Source organism: Onychostoma macrolepis, chromosome 05 (genome assembly GCF_012432095.1).
Source record: "Onychostoma macrolepis isolate SWU-2019 chromosome 05, ASM1243209v1, whole genome shotgun sequence".
In the NCBI taxonomy this organism is placed as follows: Eukaryota; Metazoa; Chordata; class Actinopteri; order Cypriniformes; family Cyprinidae; genus Onychostoma; species Onychostoma macrolepis.
Window position 1 is genome coordinate 40448296 of NC_081159.1, and position 13947 is coordinate 40462242.

At 33.9% G+C, this 13947-nt stretch overlaps 1 protein-coding gene across 2 annotated transcripts; it reads right to left on the minus strand.

Annotated features, from left to right (window-relative positions):
• Nucleotides 1-13658, minus strand: lmbrd2a (LMBR1 domain containing 2a). 2 transcript variants are annotated; one of them, XM_058777404.1, is made up of 18 exons: nucleotides 13506-13658; nucleotides 12500-12741; nucleotides 11346-11449; nucleotides 11093-11191; nucleotides 9893-10060; nucleotides 9580-9790; nucleotides 9421-9495; nucleotides 8926-9039; nucleotides 8499-8682; nucleotides 7079-7260; nucleotides 4517-4650; nucleotides 4317-4422; nucleotides 3235-3332; nucleotides 3029-3132; nucleotides 2710-2771; nucleotides 2492-2600; nucleotides 2069-2168; nucleotides 1-825 (listed from the first exon to the last, which is right to left on the minus strand). In XM_058777404.1, the coding sequence occupies exons 2-18, from the start codon at nucleotides 12671-12673 to the stop codon at nucleotides 762-764; spliced, it is 2088 nt and encodes a 695-aa protein (XP_058633387.1). In that variant the 5' UTR covers nucleotides 12674-12741; nucleotides 13506-13658; the 3' UTR covers nucleotides 1-761. The 2 variants fall into 2 exon arrangements, with proteins under 2 accessions (XP_058633387.1, XP_058633384.1); XM_058777401.1 differs by lacking the exons at nucleotides 1-825; nucleotides 2069-2168; nucleotides 2492-2600; nucleotides 2710-2771 and having other exon boundaries at nucleotides 2976-3132; nucleotides 12500-12687; nucleotides 13506-13651.
• Between the last annotated feature and the right edge of the window lie 289 nt (nucleotides 13659-13947).

The window sequence follows — 13947 nt, forward strand, 5'->3', positions numbered from 1 at the left end:
TCAGTAGCTCTGAGCAGTTATTTAATATTAATTCAGGGACATTCATAATAAATAGAACATAAATGAAAAGTAAAACAGTTTTCATGTTATATGCATTCAGACATCTTTCATGGTTTGATTAAAGAGATTTGAAGTTTACAGTACAAAACAAGAAATGATAACCTAAATGAGACGTTACGAATCATCTCACCCATAACTTTAAGCTCTGATCTATTAAATAATGAACGATTGAACAAAATGGTCAAACAAAAGTATTTCATGTAGGTCATTTACTGGTCAAACACATTCCCATCCTGAGGGTCAAAGGTCAGAGGTCAAAGCAGGGCACACAGGTCAGGACCCAGTGAGACCTCATGCATCTGGGTGACCAAAAAATCCCTTGTTCGTGTATTCAGTAAATACAATCTTTAAAAAAATCTTTAAACTTCAAATTAGGTTACTAATAATGAAAATGTGACCCTTTTCTTTCCCTTTTCAGCCGCATGATATGATCCTCTACATGAAGACCAACCATCACTGCTCAGAAGATGCAGCACCTTCAACGAGCTACGGCTGTCTATATTCTGTTTGCTGTTTTGGCTTCATCTGGAAGTAAAGGGGCAATGGAAGGTAAGGACAAAACACACACACACACACACACACACAAAAAACACTTTACAGAAAGACAGAAGCGTTAAAGCTGCAGTCCCTCACTGGACACTTCAGGAAGAGTGTGAAGATTAAAAAGTGCAAACAGTTTCCCTTCATTGTTCTCCTTGTTCTCAAACATCATCAAAGATGCGTGCACGAGATGCAGAGGTCGAGAGGTAATGTCCTCCAGCGTACCTGCAGAGACACAAATCCATTAACTTCAATGTAAACCTCGAAAATGCCAGGGTTTCTGTGGCTCTTTAAAAAGTCTTAAGTTGCCCTTAAAAGGTCCCTTAAAAAGCCTTAAAAGGTCTTAAATTAGAGCAGAAAGTATTAAATTTATAAAGTCATGGCCAGTGTTGGGTAAATTACTCAAAAAAAGTAATCCACTACAAATTACTAATTACTTCTTAGATTAGATGCAAAATGAAGATATGAAATCTTGTTTATTTGAGAAATTTAACTAAATTAAGTGAGTTCATGCTTACAATAAGAACAAATACCTGTCAGTTGGCCATTACTTGTTTTCAGTTAAGCTGATTTTTCTGAGCCCACTGGCAGCTATTTGAATTTTTATCATAAATTCACTTTCATTCACATAGATTTTCATTTTAGAAATTTACACTGGACAACAAGACAAATACTGAGGAAGAACATCAGTTTTGTGCTGTGTGATCAGAAGGCACAGTAAAAGTTATTTCTGTTTTGTAGTTAAGCTAATTAAAATGAATTAAAAGTAATGGAGATTGGTTGGAAGTTGTATTTTCAAACATTGAAGTTTTGCTAATACAACTCATTGTGTGCTCCTTTGACATTTACATACAGAGAACATGTGGATATTTGTGTTTCCTTTCATTTGTTCCTTAAATACTCTTTACCTAGTCTCAAAAAAAGGTTTTAAATAATAAATGTTCCTTTATAAAATTTGAAGAAACCCGATATATTATGTTGGCTCTTATGATAAATTGCTTGTGATATCTGTAATATTTATCATCATTTTACCCTGGATCAGTAATGTCTGTAGAAATGTCTACTGTATTTATACACAATACTGTCACATGCAAATATTTCATTATTTATGCTAATTAATTATGCAGTAAATATTAAACATGAGAATATATATATAAAATTATAATTGGGGCAAACATTTTCAGCCAAAAAATAAATAAATAAAATCGACAGTTGTCACAATCGTTCTTTCTCTTTTACTTGGGTAAGAAGTGTTGTATAAATTAAAGAACAAAATAAAAACGAAATATTTGAATAAACGTAACACTTAACTACACATATATTATGTTCAAGGTGCATCATCTTAGCAATAAAATATTTAAGAGTATTACAGCATAAAAATGCATGAGAAAAACATTATTTTTGAGTTCTGGTTCGGTTCCCATAACTGAAAGTAAGGCATTTATTTTATAGATATAATAATACAGACCTCCTGTTATCTGCTTCCAGCTGTTCTTCTCCAGTGAAGTCTAACGGTTCAACATCCTGTAGTAACTCAGCTTTGTCACTTCGATCTCTACGGGACTGAGCTGCACACAAACAAGTCACATTTCACATAACGGTGTCAATATTGTAAAATTCATCAGTTATAAACACGCAACAGCTCTATAGAAGATTTCAATTTTCGAATGTTTCAAAAAATGTTTCAGTTCGGTTCAATAGCTGTGTCAGTGTTTAATAACAATCTCAACGATTCAGCTCAGTTCAGTTCAAATTTTGCTCTCAACCATCAGTGTCAGTGCAGTTAAATAAATAGGATTACTAAATATTAATTGTCTTTTAACGCAATGCTATTCTGACCAAGAACTTGATTATAGCTCAGAGCATCTTGCAGGAGTGTTTTCCTCCTCACCTCTGCCAGTGTCTGTGCCGGAGCTATCCGTCTCCTTCAGCTCGGAGTACGCACTTCTGCTCCTCCCGCCGTATCTTTCCCTCTGTTCACTATAGCGCTCCCTCCATTCCTGACAGACAGAGACATGATGAACAGGGTTCAGACAGGCAGCAGTGATTACATGCATGCATCTGTTCTCAGCAATAATTTTGAGGCAGTTCAGCCAGAAACAAACTCACTCTCCGTCTGCTCTCACCATCCTCGGTTCTCTGCCGTTTCTTCTTTCTGAAAACAAAAGCAACTTTTAGAGCAATTGTAAGATGAACATGTGATATGTATAATTAGCAACAATATCCAGTCCTATTAATCATTTACAATCTTTCTTAGGAATGTTGCAATTACATCAAATAATTAAAAAAACCTTTAATGTTATTTTAAGTGTATATCTGTTAAAATGATCTTATCTATGATTAAGAATGCATTAACATAGACGAACAAGTCCAATTTTGAATTCACTGGTCTATAAATAGGAAACTGAAGGGCTGGAGTCTGTAGTACCTCTCCGGATGAGTTCCCTTCCCTCGTCCACCAGGTCAGAGGTCAGATCATTCTCACCCATGAACTGCTGAAAGCCCAGCAAATTCAGACAGCGTGTGCCCAGACTAGAAAAACAAAAGCAAAACAAAGAGCTAACAGCCTTCCAACAGTCTCTAGAATATTTAAAAAACAAACACGTGAGAATCTGTGTTGGAGTGAAATCTTACCTGAAGTAAGTTGCAATGCATAGCAAAACGATGAGCATAGGATAATAAATATAAAATCCATTCGCGATGAATGACAGGACCTGCATGGATCCCATTATCTAAAAAAGAGAAAGAGAGATTATGAATTTAAGTGGCCATAAGTATCAGTACGGCTGGATTATGATCTAAAATTATTTTAAAAACAAATTATAAAGTTATAAGTTTTTATAAAATTATAAAAACCATCACAAATTAATTCATCATTTTGATCCACAAATTAATTTTAATTTGCTTTTGTATGGCCGACTAGTTTTCCTAAAGATATATTAGACTTATACGACTTGGATATTTTAATATTGTCTCCGAGTATCCCCCCCGCCCCAAAAATAAAAAAAGACTGAAAGTTCAAAACACAAATTCAGAATTTTATTTGCATTATCAGTAAATAAAGTGTTCATAGAAGTTTATATTGCTGTTTTTTAACCAAGTAATATTACATTGATACATTTAAATAAGTATAAAATATGTAATCATAAATTAAATATATAAATATTACATACATAATTATAAATAAAATATAAATTAATGTTTTCATTTAAAACACCATTTTAAGCTATTTCAGCATATTTTGAATAAAAGGACAAAAAAATATGGATATGTATTATTATAGCAATATCTATCGCCCTAATGATCAGGATTCAAATCTTAGGGTGGGTTTCACCAATAAACATCAAGTTTAAATCTAGATTTATCTAATAATTCTGTTGCAAAAAACTTTACATTTTTGTTTAAAAATAAGCAGACTTACATTTAAATCACCATTTTGATTCTGATTTTAATTTACATTCAAGATAGATTCATTTTAATCCTGTTTAAAAATTATTATTATCATGTATTACTATTATACTATATTTATTCTGTTTAAAATCAGATCACGGTGTTAATCACAGGTTGGAATTCTAATCATTGTTCATCCGTGTTTAGCTCATGACTAGATTAGCTCTAACCTTTGTTTAATTTAATCCTTATTGGTGCATTACTTACTGTTGCTAATTTGATGGATACATGATCATATTTATCTGTGAGAGTGGTGCGTGACTCACTGAGTTGTACGCTGTCGGCTGTCTCTTCTGATGGGAGATGGTGGAGTCCATGTGAATCACACCCAGAAAGTTCAGACACAGCGGAGGGGTCAAACGGCAAAACAACCTGCACAACAATCAGAGTTACATGCAGAATACTGATACAACAGCCAATCAAAACAACCTGGAGATTTCTGTAACAGTCCCATGGTGTTTCGTACATGCCGCTGAACTGCAGGCTGTAGGCGTCCGTCTGGTGGTGAGGGGCCAGGTAATAGTAGTTAAAGACTCGGATCCGGAACACAGTGGAGTACACGCAGTAACACAAGAAGAATATGGTGACAAAACACGCCATCTAGTGGACAAAGACGAAATAACAATGTACAGGTTTTAGTTTTACAATCCCTCAAACCATTTTTATCATTAATTCCCAGTTGATGTAAGTAAGCCATGTTGTTTACATGCTTTTTATTGTTGAATTCTGTTTCTGATTCACTTAGTAAAATGGTTTGCAAACACCATTTCATATATATAATTTGAAATAATAATACATTATTCATTATTAATAATAATTGTAATAAATATTTGTAATTTCAAATTACATATTTCAAATTGTATATGTTTTTATTAATACTCACAACAGACCTAAGACTGTAAATTTTTTAAGCATAAAATTTTAATTATATTCTGATTGGGGGAAAAAACCTTTAAAAACCATTTTAGATCAAAATTTTCAAGATAAAAAAACTAGAAAAAAATTGAAATAACATCCAGCCCTAGTGATCATTTACAGACCTTCTAAGGACTATTGTGATTAGATGAAATAATTTATTATGCAAGTAAAATGGTTTACAAACATAATCTCTGTTTTAGTTTAAGCAGAGAAATTACTACTCACAAATCACAAGTTCAAATAAAAACCTGCTTGTCTTCAAACTGTTACCCTGATGGATCATTTAAAACCCACATTTGATCTAAAATGTCTAAAATGTAATTCATTTATATAGGCATTTTTTACAGTTTTATAGGGTTTCATTTTTGCAGTTTATAAAAGCCTTCTAGGGACCAGTGTTGCAAATCAGCTCTTGCTACAAACACTTTTATTTGCATTGGTTGATTGTTCTTTGTATTTATATGTAAGTGTACTGTTACTGTCCCTACACAATTAAATAAATAAATAAATAATCCCAATAGGGCAAATTTTGGTTTTATGGCCAGTACATTTTCATTCTGGAGTTCATTTTGGACCCTGGCTTCAGCTCTCAGCCGTGTTAACGGCAGTATGCAGCTTTCTGATTGGTCATATGCAGCCTTCTCCAATATATGTGGGTCAATATCACCATAGAGTGCCTTTCAACCCTCACAATACTCAAAAATTAAAATTTTTAATTTCCCATTCGCTTTGTCATATCATAAACCAGTAGACACTCAAGTACTATAGAAACATATTAGCTGAGCTCCCACACATTTTTTTTTTGATAATTGTGGGCCATTATTCAAAGCATAAACCACCACCCTGTCATGGACATATACATTACTGTTAAATACGTTTTCACTGCAAAATTAACAGGGTTATTTGTTTGCTTTCAAATTATAAATACATAAAAGATTTTATGTAAACCATGTGTTTTTAAAGAAACTCGTACAATTCACACATGTATTTTTTCTTATTTGGAGAAAACTGCGATATTTTAATGCAGTTTTTTGTTTGCATGTTATTGCCCCCACACCTAGCTATTGGACACACTGGATTATATAGATATGATTGAATTATTATTTTAAATATTATTGTAAAATATCAAGATGACAGGGTGGACCAGCACATGACGGTGTGGACACATAATGCAGAACACACAAATCATGACAAAATATGAAAATGAAACATTTATTTAACTTCTGAAAAATAATATAATAATAATAATAATAAATATGATTACAATCACATTGATATACCCCCCCTCCCCATTCATTTTCATTCAGTCCACCCTGTCGTGTTTATGTCCACTCTATCGTGGACATTTTGGAACAACAACAGGGTGGACATTTTGAGCTTAAATTAGCAAATTAGTGTACAACAAACTGTGACTAGCTAAATATTTAGTCTGGTTGTTGAAGAGAATTTGGTATATTTAAACTTATATATTTTGAAAATACTATATTCTAATCACTTCTGGCATATTTTATGCCGACAGGGTGGACATGTTAGGAAAAGCAAGTAAGCAAACTCAGATGAAGAAAATTTGTAATTGAAAAGTCACCAACTTATTCACGTAAGCAGTTGAAATTCCCGCCATTGAAGAGACAAAAAATCTGTTGTCCTGATGTCACTAAAGGGGACGGCCTTTTCTTAAATGGGCGGCTTTCCCAATACGACAGGGTGGACAAACTCTTCCTTTTTATTAAATAAAAATATAATTTTTATGACCAAATGATCAATACACTCAAATTGAGTTTAACAAAAAAATAACAAAATATTAATAGAGGACAACATTTTAAAATTTTAATATTTGACTGTATTCTACTCCCATTCAAATTTAATGAGCAGTGCATGGAACAAAGCAAAATAACATGCATCCACTTACACAAAAATCTAGAAAATGTATCTAAAGAACCAAGTAATGCTTTTGTTATGAATATAAAAACTTAGCCTAATATAACACACCCTTTCATAGTCATTTTTATGTCAAGTTATCATGGCAAATGAGTTATTTATGTACAGGACACCAAAAGGCACCCTACAGTGATATTGACCCATGTGTATATTTGTGCTTGTGTTTTCTCACCTCTATGTAAACGTAATTGTAGTCTCTCTCTGCGAGCTGGATGAAGACGGCGAAGAGAGACAGAACGGGCTGTGTGCTGAAGAAGGTGCACTCAGACCAGACCACGGCTGCAGAAAACACGCACAACACCACAGCCAGCACACGATAACACCACCGCCGGAAAACACACTCCCAGTACCACTCTACAGGACGGACAGAGAGATGCATGAGGTTACGACCTATTCAAACTGCTCATTTACAACATTCATTACTTAAGGTTAGCGATTTGAACAAACCCATAACCCTAATTATACAACTTAAACTGTGCAACGTTTGTGCTTCAGACATGAATGACACCTCGAATTGTTGACAATATGCGATCAGACTTGTTGGATGACAAAAATCCCACAGATTTCGACTGAAGGAAGCAGAGATTGTTTTATTATTGGGATATACCAATGTCTGTAGTTCTACTATTGGGGGAAAAAAAGCGTAAGGGATAAACTGGATCATGTGTGCCTTGATAACCAATCACATTATAGCCTTGAAGTCACTGAATTTCTGTGAGAGCTGTACAACAGTCAAATACTGCATGTGGATACCATTGAAATGAATGAGAATTACCATAAATTAAATCCTACCTGTCGCAAAAATGTCTGTGACTTGTCTTATAAAACAGCATTTTTTTTTTCAGTGTAAACTCTAAAAATAGGTCAATCCAAAATGTATGTTTAATTGCAAACATGTTGAACATTATATAGGCTGTTGTGTTGATTCATTAAATGAGAAGCTGTCCCACAAAAGCGGTTTATTCAGCATAGTGAAGCCTCTCCTCCACTGACATCCATTCTTTAAAAAAAATAGCCTCGGCCAGACAACCAACTTCTTTTTGTACTGTAAGGTCACGGCTCGGTGACATTAGTGGTGTGTGTGCTGAAATGAAGTAACCATTCTTAACCAGTCTTTAAAAGTGGCTTGACGTTTGATGATAAAGCTAATGCTATTTCTGTCAGTATTCAGCAAAAGACTGTTCCACAAACATTGCTATCTTGCTAGACTTGTGTGTTTTTGTGCAACACTTTGGCTTTACAGTGTTCTTGTGAAACAAAGCTGCTGATATCACCCAAATAAAGCATGTATTAAAGAAAAGATTGAGCGAGATTATTTGATTGAACGGGCCTTATAGGTGGTTCCAGTTAGTCCATACAACAATGCTTTCCTATAGACCTTTTCATACTGAAGCACTTTTTCTATTATGCATAAAAAATAACCTAAAAGACAAAAGTGGGTGTGAATGGGTGAACGGGAATGCATTGTTTTGAAGTCTTCTTTGTCGGCACGTTCATTGTGAATAGTCCCTCATGCTTTAAAAGTGTTATTGTAGTAAGATCAGAAAGCTATTTTAAAAAGAGTTTGAATGTATTCACGAATGTTTTCTTACCTACGGTGGGCGTGTACAGGTACTTGCTGACCCATCCAGGCGGTTCTGCAGAGGGGAAGCTGTGAACGAACTGGTGGGTAGAACTTGTCTCATTTTTGGCTACATCCTCCAAGTGAAAAGCCTCGTCCAATAAAATCTGCCACTGAACTTGCGTACGGTTATGCCTCTGAACAGCATAGATCACCTGACAGGAGATATTAGTACAATGCAATTCCATTACATATCAATAATTTGAATAATAATAATTTTATTATTATTAATTATTAAAATAATAATAATTTTTTACTATTTATGTTTAACATAAATCAATTATTTATATTAATTAGATATATATATATATATATATATATATATATATATATAATTAAGGCATAAGTCAGTTAATTTGCTTAATATTATATATTATATAAGGATGCAGTGATTTTACCTGTTTATGTAATTTGACTAAACTCTTTTTACTAGGATAAGGGTTTCCTTTGTCATCGAAGTCCTCATAATCGTCCATGTTCCTGCCCATCTTTTCCTGGTATTCTGCAGGACACTGGGAAAGACGGAGGCTGTTAATGCTCCATATTTACTAGTGCTGTCAAACGATTAATCGCATCCAAAATAAATGTTTTTGTTTGCATAATATATGTATGTGTGCTGTGTATATTTATTATGTATATATAAATACACACGCATGCATGTATATATTTCAGAAAAATAGGTTATGTTTATTTATTAAATATATTTATTTATAATATAAATATAGACATGTACATAAATGTAAATATTTTCAAAATATATACTGTATGTACGTGTGCGCAGAACACACATATATTATGAAAACAAAAATTTTATTTTGTATGCGATTAATCGTTTGACAGCACTATTATTTACACATGCACAGTCAGTAGGATGCAGTTTAAATTAAACTTACCTTTTTCAGAATAGTGTCAATGCATTTGCGTAGTGGATGATTGTATTTGATCTTCTCATTGACTGTTCTGACATCCTGTAAAAGTGTGGATACTTAAGTATGCACTTATTTTTGGATAAGATAATGCATGAACTTTGACCAAAGAATTGATGATCTCACCTCCATGACGTCTTCCAGGTTTTCCTCGGCATCTGCTTTTTCCGTCATCAGTTTTGCTGCTTTAAAGTATGTCTTTGCCAGCAGCTGCCCGTGGCACGATGCCCTCCAATAGGAGCGTGGGATTTCCACCAGGCCGTATCCCAACAACAACACCAGCAAGAACAGCCCCCAGGTGTTGGCGGCGGTAATGCCGATCGTCCGCAAGTCAGACCTTAAAACACAATTGAGTAACACATGTTAGATGTGCACTGGTCTACAAATGAAAGGAGTGCTGTGATTGGTTAAAAGGGAAAGATGAGGGCAGGACACACACCAGGTGAGATGCCACTTCGGAGTGACGGCGACGTAGATGAGCAGGGAGCAGAAGATGAGCAGGTATGTGCCGTAATAAATAGCGTTCTCTATCAGAGCTGTTTTTGTCTTTCCGGAGATGGAGAAGCCTCCTGAACGTGCATACGACTGCATGAAGGGAATCAAGAGCCTGCGCACATGGAAACAAGACATTTAAAATCATTTATACTCAGTGAAAGCAAAATCTGTCACTGAATTTGTAATTACAAAGAAAATGTCATAAAACAGAAATGATTTTCCCCATTCATTTTCCTCAAGGAAATTTGAGTAAAACGTTCTAAACCATAAACCAAACTAACTAGCTGCAAGATTAATCATTTTAATTCAAAGTACATGAAAATATCTGTAATTAATTTATGAGGGGATGAACTACTCATTCTTTGAAGCGCTGCAAAGAAACAATGCTAAATCAATACTAATTTAACGACTAATCATTAAAAAAATAATAATTTACTAAATTTACTAGTTAATTTACTACAACAATTCAAGTTAATAAATAAAGTTCATTTACTAAATAATCATGTAGTATTTAGTCAATACTAAATTAATGACTGTAGTCATTAAAAATAATAATAAAGCTTAAAAAATCTATATTTTTGCAGTGAATTTGTTGCAAAATATTTAAACATATACAAATATTGTGTATATTAAGTTGTGTACTTGATTGCATGATTTGCAATGCTTCATTGGAATTCGCGTTCACTGCTGAGCTTATTTGGAGTAATGTCCATTTCAAATTAATTACTTTTTAAAAAGTGAAAACATTGCAGACCTTAGTCAGAGTAGTATCATATTTAATTTTTGACTTAGAATAAAAAAAAAAAAAAAAAGCATTCCGTTAGTGCCGTTGTTAAAGAACATAAAGATGGTTCAGCTGCTGAAATGTCTTTCCGGAAAAAATAAAAGTTCCATAAAACAGTTGTGTATTGGTGAAAATTATGATCTAGGATCTCTATACAGTGTGTGCCATTGTAAAGACTTTTAGTCTTTCCCTCACAGCCTCGTTTTCATCAGTGTTAAATTCAATATGGAGTTTAACCTAGACTATTGTGGCTTAAAACATCATTTAACAATATCAGAGCTCATGGTAGGCCTGTCAACAGAACCCTACTCTTGCTCTTAATTGTGAAGAACCAGGGGAATGACGTAATTTCTCTCGCACCATGTCAGGGACTGTGACGTCCAGTACACCACCCTCCAAAACACAGGCAGAATTCCATCTGGGATGTAACTCCACGGCTTATGGCAAGCCTTTACGACCCTATAATCAGGAAAAGGTGGAATGATGTTGAAAGGTTAATGTATAACCATATTAACTCAGCATAAAAGTCTTAGCACTATTTATACAACAGTGTTTAAACACACTTCAGGGTTCTTCGTAGTGCTATTCATTACAACAAAGCAAGCGTGTTTACCTTTGTGTTGGAAAGACCGAAGTGTTGGAGGAATTATCACGGCTGAAAGTTTTGCTCGCTGCCTGGTGGACCTGATTATCAATCTTACACTGGTTATATATGGTCTGTGGAAGCAACACATAACAGGGATTGAGAATAGAAAGCAAAATCAGACTGCTTTTACACCTTATTTGTGTTTAGACAGCGCTTTTTTTGTTCTGAATTGCATGCTTGCCATCTGTTGATCATAGCAGTCATGCAAACACTAAAGCAGGTTTTGTAAATGGCTCTAGATAAGAGCATATGTTAAATGCCTTAATCATAAATGCAAACATTATTATTCCCTAGTCTAATTCTACTACTTATAAATGTGTTATATACACAGGGTTTTTGCAGGTTTTATGATGGTTAATTTAAGACTTGTTATAAGCTTTTAAGACCAAGTAAAGAAAATGAATGGAACATAACATGTAAATATGTTCTCTAAACGTAAAGTCTTGTATTAGCAACACTTCATAGTTAGAAAATATAACTTCTAATAGATCTTCATTAATTTTTTATTCATTTTACAAAAATACAACAACTCTGCCAACCACTAGAATATGGAAATAACTGTTACTGTAACTTCTGATCACACTGCAAAATGTGATTTTTGTCTTGTTTTCCGTTGCAAATTTCTTAAGATTTTTAAATCAAGATTTACTTGAGAAGCAAAATGACAAGAAGAGTGTTTCCCTTTGAATTAAGTAGATTTTTCTGATATTTGTTCTTGTTTTGATCATTAACTTGTACAATTTTTCATCTGCATTTTACGTAAATGTTCGTAAATCTTTATTCAAGCATGTTTAGATATTTGTATTTGTAACAAAACAAAAATTCATTTTCTTTTGCAGTGTATGCAACATTTAATGCCAAGACTTTACGAATTTCTGCTTATGAATTTAAGACTTTTTAAGACCATCAGAAACTTTTATGATATTTACAGTTGATCACAGTTATTTCACAATAATTTAATCGTAGTTATTGCATAATAATCATATAATTTTATAGAGACTACGCCAAAAAAAGTACAGAAACAGATTTTCTATGAATGCATTTATCTTGCACTTAAATTCACACTGAGAGCACACTTCTTATGTTTCTGCCCACATCTCTACACATGCAGGGGCTCTCACCGTGCTGACGTCCAGCGGGAGGATGAAGACGATGAGGAAGCACAGGAACCAGGCGAGGAGGGTGGCGAACAGGACCATCCGATGCTGCTTGCGAAAATCTCCATATCGGTGGAGCAGGAAGAGCGCGAGGAAGAACACCACCACCACCTCCAGCGCGAGAGCCACGCCACTCATCCTGACTGCTCTGTCTGTCTCACATGAAACCCGTCAGACGGGCACGAGACACTCCATCAACACAAGCACTGTTTGGGCAGAGCAACTTCATCAAGCTTCCAAATGTACATCTAATATTGACATTAATAACAAGTTCATCGGAGCCAGACTGGCAGGAATGTGTCTGACAGTTTTTGATTCATAGACAATCTCCTAAAGAAATTCCCAGGCTAAATTTTACCCAAAAACCAAAAGAAAAAAAATAAGAAATTATATTTTTCATCAAGATGAAGCCTATTTTTAAGACCACTGCAATTTTTAAAATATATAACTGTAATGAAATTTGGGGAAAATAAATTAATTTTCTTTTTAGAAAATGAAATGTGATAGATAAAACTAAATAAAATATATAAAAAATAAAAATCGAGTCATCTTATTATATAAAGTATGTCGTATTTAATAATAAAAGTATCACGTATAATTAAACAAAATAATAAAATAATATAAACAAAAACACCGTCTAAAGTAGTTTCATCGTTTTGATTAATGTTTATACTAAATTATGAGCTAAACACCGATATAAAGAAAATACAGTAAAAAGAAAGTATCAGAAACACAAGTTAAACTGATGTCAAACTATTTAAATGACTATCGCTGTAATAACGGAAGGTTGAAATTATGTCGTTATGTTTGAGTATCGCAAAATACCGGTGGCTAAATTTATTTCATGACACGTATTCATTGCGTAATTAATAGTACAGTGTCAAAGAGGTTCTGTCACTGCTAGCGGAGGACTTTTCCGCTACAATTCATCCTCTGACCGTCAATCAAACATTACTGGACAGTAACTTACGAGTTCAAACAGGCACTCGGGACGATATCTGAAGAAGGAGTGTAGGTCCGATGTCTGAGAACGATCACATCTCGTGGAAAAAATTAAGCAGCCCGTGATATTTTTGTACAGAACCTTTTGACGTGACACGTAACTGAGCAGTGATGCACTTCCTTCTCGCGTGATGCATTATGGGAAATGTAGTTTTAGATCAGTGAGTTTTACCTTTCCGTAGACCTATTTTATTTATTTTTTTGTGCTAGTCAACACTATTTTTATATAGTACATTTTAGATTTAGTAAAAAAGTATATATTTTTTATTTCATTTTATGAAGTCAAATTTAGTTTTATTAACATGGAAATGTGGTGATTAAAGCAGTCTATGGATTAAAGGTCTTTTTTTTTTTAATTCATAAATTACATTTTTGTATTAGGAACACACAAACATTTAGCGTTTAAAGGT